General features: G+C 47.9%; 1 protein-coding gene across 1 annotated transcript in view; it reads left to right on the forward strand.

The window, feature by feature from the left end:
* LOC127924982 (PHD finger protein 21B-like) overlaps window positions 1–20403 on the forward strand; it is a 67478-nt gene that overhangs the window by 15017 nt on the left and 32058 nt on the right. The window contains exon 4 of the mRNA XM_052509633.1: window positions 18703–18757. Coding sequence (XP_052365593.1) covers window positions 18703–18757 — 55 coding nt within the window. The remainder of the gene's footprint in view (window positions 1–18702; window positions 18758–20403) is intronic.

Here is a 20403-nt window from a genome sequence, read left to right on the forward strand (position 1 = left end):
GGCATCACTACAGGCATCACTACAGGCATCATTACAGGCATCATTACAGACATCATTACAGGCATCATTACAGGCATCATTACAGGCATCATTACAGGCATCACTACAGGCATCAATACAGGCATCAATACAGGCCTCATTACAGGCATCATTACAGGCATCACTACAGGCATCATTACAGGCATCATTACAGGCATCACTACAGGCATCATTACAGGCATCATTACAGGCATCAATACAGGCATCATTACAGACATCACTACAGGCATCAATACAGGCCTCATTACAGGCAAATAGTTATTAGAACCAACAGCCAATTAACAGGTCTCATTACAGCTGTCCATCGTGTGTTGTGTGTCATTACAGTGTGTGTGTATAGTGTGTGTGTGTGTGTGGTGTGTGTGTGTGGTGTGTTTTCCCAGTTGAAAATAATCCACAGGCTGAGACCCCAGCTCCTCCCAGGACTCCCCCAGGATTACCCCAGGGGGCCGACAGCCCTCACAGGAGATCCCTCCATCAGCCTCGACCACCAACCCCTCCACCTCTCCCTCCTCTACACCAGCCAAGAAGGAAGAAGGATGAGGATCAATAAAACCACAACAATAACTATACATCAATAACAAGAACACAAACCATGTTGTATTAAAATACATTATATTACATAAATAAGGATTTAAAGCCAATAAAACATTATCATTTATCTAAGCCACACGCTAACAATAAGGTTAGTGCTACTTGACAGGTCTCTCATTACAGGACTATACAGGTCTCTGGTATGGTGCTATCTGACTATACAGGCATCATTACAGGCTATCACTATAAGGGCATCAATACATGGTGCTACTCTGACTATAAGGGCCTCATTACAGGCATCACTATAAGGGTCTCTGGTATGGTGCTACTGCTGACTATAAAGGTCTCTGGTATGGTGCTATCACTATAAAGGTCTCTGGTATGGTGCTATGCTGACTACAGGTCTCTGGTATCACTACAGGACGATAAGGGTCTCTGGTATGGTGCTACTGCTGACTATAAAGGAATCTGGTATACAGTGCTACATCATAAGGGTCTCTGGTATGGTACTACTGCTGACTATAAGGGCATCTGGTATGGTGCTACTGCTGACTATACAGGTCTCATTACAGGCATCATTACAGGTCTCTGGTACAGGCATCATTAAGGGTCTCTGGTATGGTGCTACAGCTGACTATCAGGGTTCAGGCTATCACTATAAGGGTCATCTGGTATGGTGCTACTCTGACTATAAGGTCTCTGGTATGGTGCATCTGACTATAAGGGTCTCTGGTATGGTGCTACAGCTGACTATAAAGGTCTCTGGTATGGTGCTACTCTGACGATATGGGTCTCTGGTACAGGCTCTACAGCTGACTATCAGGGTTCAGTGCTACTCACTATAAAGGTCATCTTATGGTGCTACTGCTGACTATAAGGGTCTCTGGTATGGTGCTACTGCTGACTATACAGGTCATCTGGTATGGTGCTACTCTGACTATAAAGGCTGGTATGGTGCTATTGACAGGTCTCTTACAGGCTACTCTGACTACAGGGTCATCTGGTATGGTGCTACTGCTGACTACAGGGTCTCATGGTGCTAGGCTGACTATACAGGTCTCTGGTATGGTGCTACTGCTGACTATAAGGTCTCTACATGGTGCTACTCTGACTATAAGGGTCTCTGGTATGGTGCTACTGACATCAGGGTCTCTGGTAGTGCTACTGCTGACTACAGGTCTCTTATGGTGCTACTCACTATACAGGTCTCTGGTATGGTGCTATCACTATAAAGGTCTCTTTCAGTGCTACTGCTGACTATACAGGTCTCATGGTATGGTGCATCATTACAGGCATCTTATGGTGCTACTGCTGACTATACAGGGTCTCATTATGGTGCATCATTACAGGGTCTCTGTACAGTGCATCTGACGACAGGCCTCTGGTATGGTGCATCTGACTATAAGGTCTCTGGTATGGTGCTACTCTGACTATACAGGTCTCTGGTATGGCTCTACTGCTGACTATCAGGTCTCTGGTATGGTGCTACTGCTGACTATAAGGGTCTCTGGTATGGTGCTACTGCTGACTATAAGGGTCTCTGCATGGTGCTACTGCAGGCTATAAGGGTTCTGGTATGGTGCTACTGCTGATTAAGGGTCTCTGGTATGGTGCTACTGCTGACAGGGTCTCTGGTATGGTGCTACTACAGACATATACAGGTCTCTGGTATAGTGCTACTCATTATGTGGTCTCTGGTAGGCTACTGCTGACTATAAAGGTCTCTGGTATGGTGCATCTGACTATAAGGTCTCTGGTATGGTGCTACTGCTGACTATAAGGGTCTCTGGTATGGTGCTACTCACTATAAGGGTCCTCTTATGGTGCTATCTGATTATCAGGTCTCTGATATGGTGCTACTGCAGACTATAAGGGTCTCTGGTATGGTGATACTGCTGACTATAAGGGTCTCTGGTATGGTGCTACTCATTACAGGCATCATTATGGTGCTATCTGACTATACAGGTCTCATGATATGGTGCTACTGCTGACTATAAGGGTCTCTGGTATGGTGCTATCTGCTGACTATAAGGGTCTCTGGTATGGTGCTACTGCTGACTATAAGGGTCTCTGGTATGGTGCTACTCTGACTATAAGGGTCTCTGGTATGGGCTACTGCTGACTATACAGGGTCTCTGGTATTGTGCTACTCAATACAGGTCTCATTACTGCTGACTATAAGGGTCTACAGTGCTACTCTGATTAAACAGGCTACTGCTGACTATAAGGGTCTCTTATGGTGCTATCACTATACAGGTCATCATGGTATGGGCTATCTGACTATACAGGTCTCTGGTATGGTGCTACTGCTGACTATAAGGGTCTCTGGTATGGTGCTACTGCTGCGATAAATCACAGGCTCTATGCTGACAGGGTCTCTTACAGGCACTGCTGACTATACAGGCATCAATATGGTGCTACTCTGATTATCAGGGTCTCTGGTACAGTGCTACTGCTGACTATAAGGGTCTCTGGTATGGTGCTACTCACTATAAGGGTCTCTCATTACAGGCATCATTACAGGCATCAATACAGGCCTCACTCAGGCATCTGGTATGGTGCTATCATTACAGGCATCTGGTATGGTGCTACTGCTGACTATAAAGGTCTCTGGTATGGTGCTACTACAGACTATCATTACAGGCATGGTGCTACTGCCTGACGATACAGGTCATCATTATGGTGCTATCACTATACAGGCATCATTACAGGTCTCTGGTATCAGCTGCCTATCAGGTTCAGGCACTGCTGACTATACAGGGTCTCAATATGGTGCTACTCTGACTATAAGGGTCTCTGGTATGGTGCTACTGCTGACTTAAGGTCTCTGGTATGGTGCTACTCACTATACAGGGTCTCTGGTAATGGTCACTACAGACTATAAGGGTCTACTGGTAGGCATCACTATCAGGTCTCATTACTAGGCATCATTACAGGCATCAATGGTGCTACTGCACTACAGGTCATCTGGTACAGGCATCATTAAAGGTCTCTGTTACAGGCATCAATACAGGCATCAAGGTACAGGCCTCATTACAGGCATCAATACAGGCATCATTACAGGCATCATTACAGGCATCATTAAGGTACTGGTAGGCATCACTACAGACATACAGGTCTCTGGTATGGTGCATCACTATACAGGCCTCATGGTTACAGACATCAATACAGGCATCTGGTATGGTGCTACAGGCTCACTTACAGGTCTCTGGTATGGGCTATCTGACTATAAGGTCTCATTACAGGCTACTCATTAAGGTCTCTGGCATGGTGCTACTGCTGACTATACATCTCTGGTACAGGCCTCATTACAGGCATCATTGCTAGTACGATAAGGGTCTACAGTATGGCATCTACAGGCATCATTACAGGCATCATTACAGGCCTCATTACAGGCTGGTATCACTACAGACATCAATACAGGCATGGCACTACAGCTGCATCATTACAGGCATGGTCACTTGATTATCAGGTCACTACAGGCTATCATTACAGGCCTCATTACAGGCATCAATACAGGCATCATTACAGGCCTCATTACAGGCATCTGACTACAGGCATCATTACAGGCATCACTACAGACTCAATACAGGCATCAATACAGGCATCACTATAAGGCCTGGTATGGTACAGGCATAAGGGTACAGGCATCATTACAGGCCTCATTACAGGCATCAATACAGGGCATCATTACAGGCCTGACTATAAGGCATCTCTACAGGTTCTATCATTACAGGCCTCTTATGGTGCATCTGACTATACAGGCATCAATACTGGTATGGTGCTACTACAGACATCAATACAGGCTATCACTATACAGGCATCATTACAGGCATCACTACAGGCATCATCATTACAGGTCTCATGGTACAGGCATCACTACAGGCATCATTACAGGCCTCAGCTACTGCTGACTATAAGGGTACAGGCATCAATACAGGCATCATGGTGCTACAGGCATCTATACAGGCCTCAATACAGGCTATCACTATACAGGCATCATTACATACATCACTGGTATGGGCATCACTATAGACATCATTACAGGCATCAACTATAAGGTCATCTGGTACAGGCTATCATTACAGGCCTCATGGTGCTACAGACATCATTACAGGCATCTGATACAGGCATCACTATACAGGCATCATTATAGCTGCTATAAGGTCTCTGGTATGGTGCATCATTACAGGTCTCACTACAGGCATCACTGCAGGCATCATTACAGACTATCATTAAGGGTCATCATTACAGGCATCACTACAGGCTCTGGTATGGTGCTACTGCTGACTATCATTACAGGCCTCATTACAGGTCTCTGGTTGGTGCTAGGCATCATTACAGGCATCATTACAGGCATCTGACGATACAGGCATCACTACAGGCATCACTACAGACATCATTACAGGCATCATTACAGGCATCTATACAGGCATCATTACAGTGCATCAATACAGGCATCATTACAGGCATCACTACAGGCCTCATTACAGGCATCATTACAGGCATCATTACAGGCATCACTATACAGGCATCATTACAGGCATACACAGACGATAAGGGTACAGGCATCACTGACAGGCCTCACTACAGACTGATCATTACAGGCCTCATTACAGGCATCTGACTATCAGGCATCATTACAGTGCATCACTACAGGCATCATTATGGTGCTACTCACTATAAGGGTCTCTGGTATGGTGCTACAGGCATAAAAGGTCTCTGGTATGGTGCTACTGCTGACTATAAGGGTCTCATTATGGTGCTACTGCTGACTATAAGGGTCTCTGGTATGGTGCTACTGCTGACTATAAAGGCTCTGCGTATGGTGCTACTGCTGACTATAAGGGTCTCTGGTATGGTGCTACTGCTGACGATAAGGGTCTCTGGTATGTGCTACTGCTGACTATAAGGGTCTCTGGTATGGTGCTACTGCTGACTATAAGGTCTCTGGTATGGCTCTACAGGCCTATCAGGGTCTCTGGATGGTGCTACTGCTGACTATAAGGGTCTCTGGTATGGTGCTACCCTCTATAAGGGTCTCTGGTATGGTGCTACTGCTGACTATAAGGGTCTCTGGTATGGTGCTCCTCTGACTACCAGGGTCTCTGGTATGGTGCTACTGAACTATAAGGGTCTCTGGTATGGTGCTACTGCTGACTATAAGGGTCTCTGGTATGGTACTATCAATAAGGGTCTCATGGTGAACTGACTATAAGGGTCCTGGTATGGTGTACTGCTGACTATAAATAGTATGGTGCTCCCAGGACTATAAGGGTCTTTATGGTGCTACTGCTGACTATATGGGTCTCTGGTATCCCTAAGCCACTGCTGACAATAAAGGTCTCTGGTATGGTGCTACTGCTGACATAAGGGTCTCTGGTATGGCTCTACTGCTGACTATAAGGGATGTATGGTGCTACTGCTGACTATAAAGGTCTCTGGTATGGTGCTACTGCTGACTATAAGGGTCTCTGGTATGGTGCTACTGCTGACAATAAGGGTCTCTGGTATGGTGCTACTGCTGACTATAAGGGTCTCTGGTATGGTGCTACTGCTGACTATAAGGGTCTCTGGTATGGTGCTACTGCTGACTATAAGGGTCTCTGGTATGGTGCTACTGCTGACTATAAGGGTCTCTGGTATGGTGCTACTGCTGACTATAAGGGTCTCTGGTATGGTGCTACTGCTGACTATAAGGGTCTCTGGTATGGTGCTACTGCTGACTATAAGGGTCTCTGGTATGGTGCTACTGCTGACTATAAGGGTCTCTGGTATGGTGCTACTGCTGACTATAAGGGTCTCTGGTATGGTGCTACTGCTGACTATAAGGGTCTCTGGTATGGTGCTACTGCTGACTATCAGGGTCTCTGGTATGGTGCTACTGCTGACTATAAGGGTCTCTGGTATGGTGCTACTGCTGACTATAAGGGTCTCTGGTATGGTGCTACTGCTGACTATCAGGGTCTCTGGTATGGTGCTACTGCTGACTATAAGGGTCTCTGGTATGGTGCTACTGCTGACTATAAGGGTCTCTGGTATGGTGCTACTGCTGACTATAAGGGTCTCTGGTATGGTGCTACTGCTGACTATAAGGGTCTCTGGTATGGTGCTACTGCTGACTATAAGGGTCTCTGGTATGGTGCTACTGCTGACTATAAGGGTCTCTGGTATGGTGCTACTGCTGACTATAAGGGTCTCTGGTATGGTGCTACTGCTGACTATAGGGTCTCTGGTATGGTGCTACTGCTGACTATAAGGGTCTCTGGTATGGTGCTACTGCTGACTATAAGGGTCTCTGGTATGGTGCTACTGACTATAAGGGTCTCTGTATGGTGCTACTGCTGACTATAAGGGTCTCTGGTATGGTGCTACTGCTGACTATAAGGGTCTCTGGATTGCTACTGCTGACGATAAGGTTCTCTGGTATGGTGCTACTGCTGACTATAAGGGTCTCTGGTATGGTGCACTGCTGACTATAAGGGTCTCTGGTATGGTGCTACTGCTGACAGCAGGGTCTCTGGTATGGTGCTACTGCTGACTATCAGGTTCTCCGGTATGACTGCTATTCAACAAGCAGTGTCTAATGAGTATGGTGCTCACTGCTGACTGATTAAGGGTCTCTGATTATGGACTGATTCAACAAGCTGACTAATGAGAGTGATTCACTACGGACTGACTGATTCAACAAGCAGTGACTAATGAGAGTTCTCTACGGACTGACTGATTCAACAAGCAGTGACTAATGATCTGATTCACTACAGACTGATTGGTTCAATCCATGACTAATTGATTCACTACGGACTGACTGATTCAACAAGCAGTGACTAATGAGAGTGATTCACTACGGACTGACTGATTCAACAAGCAGTGACTAATGAGAGTGATTCACTACGGACTGACTGATTCAACAAGCAGTGACTAATGAGAGTGATTCACTACGGACTGACTGATTCAACAAGCAGTGACTAATGAGAGTGATTCACTACGGACTGACTGATTCAACAAGCAGTGACTAATGAGAGTGATTCACTACGGACTGACTGATTCAACAAGCAGTGACTAATGAGAGTGATTCACTACGGACTGACTGATTCAACAAGCAGTGACTAATGAGAGTGATTCACTACGGACTGACTGATTCAACAAGCAGTGACTAATGAGAGTGATTCACTACGGACTGACTGATTCAACAAGCAGTGACTAATGAGAGTGATTCACTACGGACTGACTGATTCAACAAGCAGTGACTAATGAGAGTGATTCACTACGGACTGACTGATTCAACAAGCAGTGACTAATGAGAGTGATTCACTACGGACTGACTGATTCAACAAGCAGTGACTAATGAGAGTGATTCACTACGGACTGACTGATTCAACAAGCAGTGACTAATGAGAGTGATTCACTACGGACTGACTGATTCAACAAGCAGTGACTAATGAGAGTGATTCACTACGGACTGACTGATTCAACAAGCAGTGACTAATGAGAGTGATTCACTACGGACTGACTGATTCAACAAGCAGTGACTAATGAGAGTGATTCACTACGGACTGACTGATTCAACAAGCAGTGACTAATGAGAGTGATTCACTACGGACTGACTGATTCAACAAGCAGTGACTAATGAGAGTGATTCACTACGGACTGACTGATTCAACAAGCAGTGACTAATGAGAGTGATTCACTACGGACTGACTGATTCAACAAGCAGTGACTAATGAGAGTGATTCACTACGGACTGACTGATTCAACAAGCAGTGACTAATGAGAGTGATTCACTACGGACTGACTGATTCAACAAGCAGTGACTAATGAGAGTGATTCACTACGGACTGACTGATTCAACAAGCAGTGACTAATGAGAGTGATTCACTACGGACTGACTGATTCAACAAGCAGTGACTAATGAGAGTGATTCACTACGGACTGACTGATTCAACAAGCAGTGACTAATGAGAGTGATTCACTACGGACTGACTGATTCAACAAGCAGTGACTAATGAGAGTGATTCACTACGGACTGACTGATTCAACAAGCAGTGACTAATGAGAGTGATTCACTACGGACTGACTGATTCAACAAGCAGTGACTAATGAGAGTGATTCACTACGGACTGACTGATTCAACAAGCAGTGACTAATGAGAGTGATTCACTACTAATGAGAGTGATTCACTGACTGATTGATTCAACAAGCAGTGACTAATGAGAGTGATTCACTACGGACTGACTGATTCAACAAGCAGTGACTAATGAGAGTGATTCACTACGGACTGACTGATTCAACAAGCAGTGACTAATGAGAGTGATTCACTACGGACTGACTGATTCAACAAACAGTGACTAATGAGAGTGATTCACTACGGACTGACTGATTCAACAAGCAGTGACTAATGAGAGTGATTCACTACGGACTGACTGATTCAACAAGCAGTGACTAATGAGAGTGATTCACTACGGACTGACTGATTCAACAAGCAGTGACTAATGAGAGTGATTCACTACGGACTGACTGATTCAACAAGCAGTGACTAATGAGAGTGATTCACTATGGACTGACTGATTCAACAAGCAGTGACTAATGAGAGTGATTCATCACGGACTGACTGATTCAACAAGCAGTGACTAATGAGAGTGATTCACTACGGACTGATTGATTCAACAAACAGTGACTAATGAGAGTGATTCACACTGACCGATTCAACAAGCGTGACTGAGAGTGATTCAACAAGCAGTGACTAATGAGAGAGTGATTCATCTACGGACTGACTGATTCAACAAGCAGTGACTAATGAGAGTGATTCACTACGGACTGACTGATTCAACAAGCAGTGACTAATGAGAGTGATTCACTACGGACTGACTGATTCAGAGAGTGGATGAGAGTGATTCATACGGACTGACAGGATTCAACAAGGGACTAATGAGACATGATTCACTACGGACTGACTGATTCAACAAGCAGTGACTAATGAAATTCACACGAACTGCTCTGCTCAGCAACCCTGCCCAGTGATTCACTACGGACTGACTGAGGAGAAAGCAGTGACTAATGACAGGGAGTTGTAGAACGGACATTGACTGATTCAACAAGCAGTGGGTGAATGAGTTTGATTCAGAGAGGACTGAATGAGAGAGAGAGACAGTGACTAGGGAGGGAGTGACCCACTACGGAGGGAGGGACCCAGACAAGAGGGAGGGAGGGAGTGACCCACAGGGAGGGAGGGAGGGACCCAGACAAGGGAGGATTCACAGGACTGACTGAGGGAGGGTACAAGCAGTGACTAATGGGAATAGACCCAGACAGGGAGGGGAGGGAGGGACAAGCAGTGACTAAGAGAGTGAGGGGAGGGAGACTGATTCAGACAGGTGAGGGAGGGAGGGATTCACAAGAAGGGAGGACTGATTCAACAAACAGGGAGGGAGGATTCAGACTAGGGGAGGGGAGGGATTCAACAAGCAGTGACTAATGAGAGGATTCACTAGGGGAGGGAGGGATTCAGACAAGCAGTTACTAAGGGAGGGATTCAGACAAGAAGGGGGGACTGAGGGACCCAGACAAGAAGGGAGGGAGGGAGGGATTCACAAGGGAGGGAGGGAGGGACCCAGACAAGAAGTGAGGGAGGGAGGGACCCAGACAGGGAGGGAGGGAGGGATTCAACAAGAAGGGAGGGATGAGAGTGATTCAGACTGAGGGAGGGAGGGATTCAACAAGCAGGGAGGGAGAGGACCCAGACAAGAAGGGAGAGGACTGATTCAGACAAGGAGTTACTAAGACAAGATTCACTACGGACTGACTGATTCAGACAAGAAGTGACTAATGAGAGTGATTCACTACGGACTGACTGATTCAACAAGCAGTGACTAATGAGAGTGATTCACAAGAACGGACTGAGGGATTCAGAGATGGATCACGGCCATGGAACACAGGAGTCACTGGGGGAGACATCACAACGGTTCCCCTTACTACTCAGAAGTGTTGCTGTTGCTAGGAAACCACACGTTATTAGCCCTGCTCCCACCCTGGAAAGCCCACCTCTACCTGGAGTACTTGAGGGAGAAAACAAGCCTATGACACCCGAGTTGTAGAACATTCCAGACATTGTAGAGGACAAGAGCTGCAGGGTGAAGACATGTTCTGGATAATGATAGAGAGAGAGACTAATGTTATTAGAGAGAGAGTCAGGGATCATATGGGAGAGATAGACCCAGCACTAGGGAGGGAGGGAGGGACCATACAGAAGGCAGGTAGGGAGGTTTGCTCCAGAAGGGAGGGAGGGAGGGTGTCAGACAAGGGACCCAGGGAGGGTATCATGTTCTAGAAGGATGTATATACTGCAGGGAGGGTAATCCAGACATGGAGGGAGGGTCACCCAGACAAGAGGGGGAGGAGGGACCCAGACAGAGGGAGGAGGGAGGGAGGGACCCAGACAAGGAGGGAGGGAGGGACCCAGACAGGGAGGGGAGGGAGGGAGGGACCCAGACAAGAAGGGAGGGAGGGAGGGACCCAGACAGGGAGGGAGGGAGGGGACCCAGACAGACAAGAAGGGAGGGAGGGAGGGACCCAGACAGGAAGGGAGGGAGGAGGGACCCAGACAGAAGGAGGAGGGAGGGACCCAGACAAGAAGGGGAGCAAGTTAGACAAGAAGGGAGGGACCCAGACATATGGTCCTCCCACAGAGGGACTGGGATGGGACACTACCAGACATCTATAGATATAACTGTCCCCTCTCCACCTGATGGGACCCAGTATGGTCTGGGTGTCACACTGGTTACGGTCCCCTCCACCTGATGGTAGGGATAGGGAGGACCCAGACACTCTAAGGGAGGGAGGGACCCAGACCTGAGGGAGGGACAGACAAGAAGGGAGGGAGGGAGGGACCCAGACAAGGGGGGAGGGAGGGAGGGACCCAGACAGGGAGGGGGAGGGAGGGACCCAGACAGGGAGGGACATAGACCCAGAGGGAGGGAGGACCCAGAGGGAGGGACCCAGACAGGGAGGGAGGGTAATAGACCCAGACAGGGAGGAGGGAGGGACCCAGACAAGAAGACAAGAAGGAGGGGTTCTCTGGGGTCTCCGGCTGGAGAATAGAGGATAGATGTTCCAGTTGCCATGCCTCCACAGTGGGACTGGAATGGTACTATACACTACCTTGTTATCAATCTAACGATATAACTGTCCCCTCTCCACCTGTATGGTATTCATATGGGTGTCACACTGTTACGTGTCCCCTCTCCACCTGTATGGTATTCATATGGGTGTCACACTCTAACATGTCCCCTCTCCACCTGTTATTCATTTGGGTGTCACACTGTAACATGTCCCCTCTCCACCTGGGTGTCACACTCTAACATGTCCCCTCCACCTGTATGGTATTCATATGGGTGTCACACTCTAACATGTCCCCTCTCCACCTGTATGGTATTCATATGGGTGGGTGTCATGGGTGTCACACTCTAACATGTCCCCTCTCCACCTGTATGGTATTCATATGGGTGTCACACTCTAACGTGTCCCCTCTCCACCTGTATGGTATTCATATGGGTGTCACACTCTAACGTGTCCCCTCTCCACCTGTATGGTATTCATATGGGTGTCACACTCTAACGTGTCCCCTCTCCACCTGTATGGTATTCATATGGGTGTCACACTCTAACGTGTCCCCTCTCCACCTGTATGGTATTCATATGGGTGTCACACTCCACCTAACATATGGGTGTCCCCTCTCCACCTGTATGGTATTCATATGGGTGTCACACTCTAACATGTCCCCGTGTCTCCACCTGTATGGTATTCATATGGGTGTCACACTCCACCTAACATGTCCCCTCTCCACCTGTATGGTATTCATATGGGTGTCACACTCTAACGTGTCCCCTCTCCCCTACAGAAAATGTCCTTCATGGTGGCTCTTGGCCTGGTCACTACAGAGACACTGGAAGGTGAGTTCTTCCTGTGACACTAATTGAATTAAACTCATCAGAATTCAACAAGGCATTGGCACATCTTTGCTGTCTTGTGGCAGGTGGTAACAACGAGAGAAATTAAATTAACGGAGAAACCCACACACTGCTCTGGCTGTTTTTACCACACAGAGAATATCACTGCTCTGGCTGTTTTTACCCACACAGAGAATGAACGGAGAAACCCACACACTGCTCTGGCTAGTATCACTGTTTTTACCCACACAGAGAATGAACGGAGAAACCCACACACTGCTCTGGCTAGTATCACTGTTTTTACCCACACAGAGAATGAACGGAGAAACCCACACACTGCTCTGGCTAGTATCACTGTTTTTACCCACACAGAGAATGAACGGAGAAACCCACACACTGCTCTGGCTAGTATCACTGTTTTTACCCACACAGAGAATGAACGGAGAAACCCACACACTGCTCTGGCTAGTATCACTGTTTTTACCCACACAGAGAATGAACAGAGAATGAGAAACCCACACACTGCTCTGGCTAGTATCACTGTTTTTACCCACACAGAGAATGAACAGAGAAACCCACACACTGCTCTGGCTAGTATCACTGTTTTTACCCACACAGAGAATGAACGGAGAAACCCACACACTGCTCTGGCTAGTATCACTGTTTTTACCCACACAGAGAATGAACAGAGAATGAACGGAGAAACCCACACACTGCTCTGGCTAGTATCACTGTTTTTACCCACACAGAGAATGAACAGAGAAAAACTTGTTCATCCACACTGCTCTGGCTAGATATATATTTTACCTGTACAGAGAATGAACAGGCTGTGACTATCCTGTTTTTCACACAGAGAATGAACAGAGAAACCCACACACTGCTCTGGCTAGTATCACTGTTTTTACCCACACAGAGAATGAACGGAGAAACCCCACACTGCTCTGGCTAGTATCACTGTTTTTACCCACACAGAGAATGAACAGAGAAACCCACACACTGTGTCTACCTGCACTGTTTTTCTGAACAGAGAAACCCACACATGCTCTGGCTAGCTGTACCAGAGAATGAACAGTGACTACCTGTCTGTCCCATCTGGCTAGTATCTACTGTTTTTCCCACACAGAGAATGTAACGGAGAAACCCACACACTGCTCTGGCTGTATCACTGTTTTTCCCATCAGCTGAATGAACAGTGAAACCCACACACTGTCCCATCTAGCTGTACTGTGCTGTTCTCCACACTGTCTGTTCCATCTACCTGTACTGGCTGTGACTACCTGTCTGTCACATCTAGCTGTACGGCTGTGTCTACCTGTCTGTCACATCTAGCTGTACTGGCTGTATCCTGTCCCATCTAGCTGTACTTGCTGTGTCTACCTGTCTGTTCCATCTAGATGTCCCTGTCTAGTCTGTCACATCAGCGGCTGTGTCTACCTGTCTGTCCCATCTAGCTGTACTGGCTGTGTCTACCTGTCTGTCTGTCCCATCTAGCTGTACTTGCTGTGTCTACCTGTCTGTTCCATCTAGATGTACCGGCTGTGTCTGTCACATCTAGCTGTCTGTCTGTCTGTCCCATCTAGCTGTACCGGCTGTGTCTACCTGTCTGTCCCATCTAGCTGTACCGGCTGTGTCTACCTGTCCCATCTAGCTGTACCGGCTGTGTCTACCTGTCTGTCCCATCTAGCTGTACCGGCTGTGTCTGTGTACCTGTCCCATCTAGCTGTACCGGCTGTGTCTACCTGTCTGTCCCATCTAGCTGTACCGGCTGTGTCTACCTGTCCCATCTAGCTGTACCGGCTGTGTCTACCTGTCTGTCCCATCTAGCTGTACCGGCTGTGTCTACCTGTCCCATCTAGCTGTACCGGCTGTGTCTACCCTGTCCCATCTAGCTGTACCGGCTGTGTCTACCTGTCTGTCCCATCTAGCTGTACCGGCTGTGTCCCATCTCTACCGGCTGTGTCTACCTGTCCCATCTAGCTGTACCGGCTGTGTCTACCTGTCCCATCTAGCTGTACCGGCTGTGTCTACCTGTCTGTCTGTCCCATCTAGCTGTACCGGCTGTGTCTACCCTGTCCCATCTAGCTGTACCGGCTGTGTCTACCTGTCCCATCTAGCTGTACCGGCTGTGTCTACCTGTCCCATCTAGCTGTACCGGCTGTGTCTACCTGTCCCATCTAGCTGTACCGGCTGTGTCTACCTGTCCCATCTAGCTGTACCGGCTGTGTCTACCTGTCTGTCCCATCTAGCTGTACCGGCTGTGTCTACCTGTCCCATCTAGCTGTACCGACTGTGTCTACCTGTCCCATCTAGCTGTACCGGCTGTGTCTACCTGTCTGTCCCATCTACCTGTACCGGCTGTGTCTACCTGTCTGTCCCATCTACCTGTACCGGCTGTGTGTACCTGTCTGTCCCATCTAGCTGTACCGGCTGTGTCTACCTGTCCCATCTAGCTGTACCGGCTGTGTCTACCTGTCTGTCCCATCTAGCTGTACCGGCTGTGTCTACCTGTCTGTCCCATCTAGCTGTACCGGCTGTGTGTCTGTCCCATCTAGCTGTACCGGCTGTGTCTACCTGTCCCATCTAGCTGTACCGGCTGTGTCTACTGTCTGTCCCATCTACCTGTACGGCTGTGTCTACCTGTCCCATCTAGCTGTACCGGCTGTGTCTACCTGTCTGTCTGTCCCATCTAGCTGTACCGGCTGTGTCTACCTGTCTGTCCCATCTAGCTGTACCGGCTGTGTCTACCTGTCCCATCTACCTGTCCGGCATCTAGTCCCTGTACCGGCTGTGTCTACCTGTCCCATCTAGCTGTACCGGCTGTGTCTACCTGTCTGTCCCATCTAGCTGTACCGGCTGTGTCTACCTGTCTGTCCCATCTAGCTGTACCGGCTGTGTCTACCTGTCTGTCCCATCTAGCTGTACCGGCTGTGTCTACCTGTCTGTCCCATCTAGCTGTACCGGCTGTGTCTACCTGTCTGTCCCATCTAGCTGTACCGGCTGTGTCTATTGCCTGTGGCTGTGTCTGTCCCATCTAGCTGTACCGGCTGTGTCTACCTGTCCCATCTAGCTGTACCGGCTGTGTCTACCTGTGTCCCATCTAGCTGTACCGGCTGTGTCTACCTGTCTGTCTGTCCCATCTAGCTGTACCGGCTGTGTCTACCTGTCTGTCCCATCTAGCTGTACCGGCTGTGTCTACCTGTCTGTCCCATCTAGCTGTACCGGCTGTGTCTACCTGTCTGTCCCATCTAGCTGTACCGGCTGTGTCTACCTGTCCCATCTAGCTGTACCGGCTGTGTCTACCTGTCTGTCTGACCCATCTAGCTGTACCGGCTGTGTCTACCTGTCTGTCCCATCTAGCTGTACCGGCTGTGTCACCTGTCTAGCTACCGGCTGTCTGTCCCATCTAGCTGTACCGGCTGTGTCTACCTGTCCCATCTAGCTGTACCGGCTGTGTCTACCTGTCCCATCTAGCTGTACCGGGCTGTGTCTACCTGTCTGTCCCATCTAACTGTACCGGCTGTGTCTACCTGTCTGTCCCATCTAGCTGTACCGGCTGTGTCTACCTGTCCCATCTAGCTGTACCGGCTGTGTCTACCTGTCCCATCTAGCTGTACCGGCTGTGTCTACCTGTCCCATCTAGCTGTACGGCTGTGTCTACCTGTCCCATCTAGCTGTACCGGCTGTGTCTACCTGTCTGTCCCATCTAGCTGTACCGGCTGTGTCTACCCGTCTGTCCCATCTAGCTGTACCGGCTGTGTCTACCTGTCCCATCTAGCTGTACCGGCTGTGTCTACCTGTCCCATCTAGCTGTACCGGCTGTGTCTACCTGTCTGTGACCCATCTAGCTGTACCGGCTGTGTGTCTCTGATGGCCTGTGTTCTCTGTCCCATCTACCCTGTACCGGCCTGTGTCTACCTGTCTGACCCATCTAGCTGTATGGCTGAAAGTCAGTTAGAGCTGTTTAGTCTGAGATATGTAGCTGTACCGGCTGTGTGTATCTAACCTGTCCCATCTAGCTGTATTAAGACGCAATAGTTTACTGAAAGTAGTCTAAGAGATAGTACGATTTATGTTAATTGTCTGAAATCCATCTAGCTGTAGTTTAAGCGGCTGTGAGTCTCTGATGTCAGCTGTCCCAGGCCTCACTAGACTGTCTGAAGGTCTCTGATGGCCTTAGTCTCTGATGGCCTTAGTCTCTGTGGCCTTAGTCTCTGATGGCCCATCTGATGGCCTGTCCCTGACCTCAGTCTCTGATGGCCTCAGTCTCTGATGGCCTTAGTCTCTGATGGCCTCAGTCTCTGATGGCCTTAGTCTCTGATGGCCTTAGTCTCTGTCCCATCTATGGCTGTACCTGGCCTTAGTCTGATGGCCTTAGTCTCTGATGGCCTTAGTCTCTGATGGCCTCAGTCTCTGATGGCCTTAGTCTGATGGCCTTAGTCTCTGATGGCCCAGTCTAGCTGCCTCAGTCTCTGATGGCCTTAGTCTGGCCTTACTCTGTCTCATCTAGCTGATGGCCTTAGTCTCTGATGCCTTAGTCTCTTGTCTGATGGCCTTAGTCCTGATGGCCTTAGTCTCTGATGGCCTTAGTCTCTGATGTCTCTGATGGCCTTAGTCTCTGTCCCATTAGTCTCTGATGGCCTTAGTCTACTGATGCCTTAGTCTGATGGCCTTAGTCTCTAGCTGATGATGGGTCTCTGATGGCCTTAGTCTCTGATGGCCTTAGTCTCTGATGGCCTTCTTGTCTCTGATGGCCTTAGTCCATCTTAGTCTCTGATGGCCTGTAGTCTGATGGCCTTAGTCCTGATGGCCTTAGTCTGTCTGTCTCTGATGGCCTTATCTGATGGGTTCAAGCTGATGGCCTTAGTCTCTGATGGCCTTAGTCTCTGTTAGTCTCTGAACCTTAGTCTCTGATGGGTTCAGTCTCTGATGGCCTTAGTCTCTGATGGCCTTAGTCTCTGATGGCCTTAGTCTCTGTCAGTGATGGCCTCTGATGGGTTCAAGTCTCTGATGACCTTAGTCTCTGATGGTTCAGGACTGATGGCCTTAGTCTCTGATGGCCTTAGCCTTAGTCTCTGGATTGCCTTAGTCTCTGATGGGTTCAATTTAGACAGGCCTTAGTCACTGATGGCCTTAGTCTCTGATGGGTTCAATTTAGACAGGCCTTAGTCTCTGATGGCCTTAGTCTCTGATGGTTCAATTTAGACAGGCCTTGTCTCCTGATGACCTTAGTCTCTGATGGCCTTAGTCTCTGATGACCTTAGTCTCTGATGGGTTCAGTCTCTGATGGCCTTAGTCTCTGATGGCCTTAGTCTCTGATGGCCTTAGTCTCTGATGGCCTTAGTCTCTGATGGGTTCAGTCTCTGATGGCCTTAGTCTCTGATTGCCTCTGATGGGTCCTTGGTCTCTGATGGCCTTAGGTCCTTAGTCCTGATGGCCTTAGTCTGATGGGTCAGTCTGATGGCCTTAGTCTGCCTTAGTCTCTGATGGCCTTAGTCTCTGATGGCCTTAGTCTCTGATGGCCTCTCTGAGTCTCTGATGGCCTTAGTCTCTGATGATTGCCTTAGTCTCTGATGGCCTTAGTCTCTGATGGCCTTAGTCTGATGGCCTTAGTCTCTGATGGCCTTAGTAGTCCTGATGGCCTTAGTCTCTGTCTTAGTCTCTGATGGCCTTAGTCTCTGATGGCCTTAGTCCTTAGTCTCTGATGGCCTTAGTCTCTGTCTGATTGCCTTAGTCTCTGATGGCCTTAGTCTCTGATGGCCTTAGTCTCTGATGGCCTTAGTCTCCGGTCTTAGTCTCCGATGGCCTTAGTCTCCGATGGCCTTAGTCTCTGATGGCCTTAGTCTCTGATGGCCTTAGTCTCTGATGGCCTTAGTCTCTGATGGCCTTAGTCTCCGATCAGTTTAGACAGTTCTTAGTCTCCGATGGGTTCAGGTATGTTCAGCTGCACTTTGTTTCATGTCTGTTGGAGCTGGTGCCTTGTGCTTTCCCCATAACATAATGATGTTCAGTTACCCTGCCACAAAACGTGTGCTGCAGTCTTTCTACTAAAGTGCTTTCCGTGTAAACTTGGGAGAATTCAGTGAATGCTGTTGAGAGTCGATAAGCAGAGCTATAATTCCTGTTGTGTCTGAGGTGAAGGAAGTAAACATTTTCTCTGTTTCTCTCCTCACTTTCTACTTTACAGCGTAAACGCCTTGCATCAAATTACCTGAACGACCCGCTCTTCCTGTCAGTGAGAGGTAACCCTAACCCCTCAACACGACTAGACAGGACTGGTAAAACACATCTATACCAGCCCATCAACACGACTAGACAGGACTGGTAAAACACATGTATACCTGACCCATCAACACAACTAGACAGGACTGGTAAAACACATGTATACCAGCCCATCAACACAACTAGACAGGACTGGTAAAACACATTTATACTGACCCATCAACACATCTAGACAGGACTGGTAAAACACATGTATACCAGCCCCTCAACACAACTAGACAGGACTGGTAAAACACATTTATACTGACCCATCAACACGACTAGACAGGACTGGTAAAACACATGTATACCAGCCCCTCAACACGACTAGACAGGACTGGTAAAACACATTTATACCAGCCCATCAACACAACTAGACAGGACTGGTAAAACACATTTATACTGACCCCATCAACACAACTAGACAGGACTGGTAAAACACATGTATACCAGCCCCTCAACACAACTAGACAGGACTGGTAAAACACATGTATACTGACCCATCAACACGACTAGACAGGACTGGTAAAACACATGTATACCTGCCCATCAACACATCTAGACAGGACTGGTAAAACACATGTATACCAGCCCCTCAACACAACTAGACAGGACTGGTAAAACACATGTATACCAGCCCCTCAACACAACTAGACAGGACTGGTAAAACACATGTATACTGACCCATCAACACGACTAGACAGGACTGGTAAAACACATGTATACCAGCCCCTCAACACAACTAGACAGGACTGGTAAAACACATGTATACCAGCCCATCAACACAACTAGACAGGACTGGTAAAACACATTTATACTGACCCCATCAACACAACTAGACAGGACTGGTAAAACACATGTATACCAGCCCCTCAACACAACTAGACAGGACTGGTAAAACACATCTATACCAGCCCCTCAACACAACTAGACAGGACTGGTAAAACACATTTTATACTGACCCCCTCAACACAACTAGACAGGACTGGTAAAACACATGTATACCAGCCCCTCAACACAACTAGACAGGACTGGTAAAACACATGTATACTGACCCATCAATAAATTGAACATCTATAAACATTAAAGCTGGACTTTGTGGTTGTTTAGAAAGATGGTCCAGATCACAGAGCTTGACTGTAATTACACTGTATCCTACTAGACTAGAGCATGGACTGTAATTACACTGTACCCTACTAGACTAGAGCATGGACTGTAATTACACTGTACCCTACTAGACTAGAGCATGGACTGTAATTACACTGTACCCTACTAGACTAGAGCATGGACTGTAATTACACTGTATGCTACTAGACTAGAGCATGGACTGTATAATTACACTGTATCCTACTAGACTAGAGCATGGACTGTAATTACACTGTATCCTACTAGACTAGAGCATGGACTGTAATTACACTGTACCCTACTAGACTAGGCATGGACTGTAATTACAGTGTATCCTACTAGACTAGGCATGGACTGTAATTACAGTGTATCCTACTAGACTAGAGCATGGACTGTAATTACACTGTATCCTACTAGACTAGAGCATGGACTGTAATTACACTGCATCCTACTAGACTAGAGCATGGACTGTAATTACAGTGTATCCTACTAGACTAGAGCA

The sequence above is a fragment of the Oncorhynchus keta genome, unplaced genomic scaffold, assembly GCF_023373465.1.
Source record: "Oncorhynchus keta strain PuntledgeMale-10-30-2019 unplaced genomic scaffold, Oket_V2 Un_contig_4876_pilon_pilon, whole genome shotgun sequence".
NCBI classification, from domain to species: domain Eukaryota; kingdom Metazoa; phylum Chordata; class Actinopteri; order Salmoniformes; family Salmonidae; genus Oncorhynchus; species Oncorhynchus keta.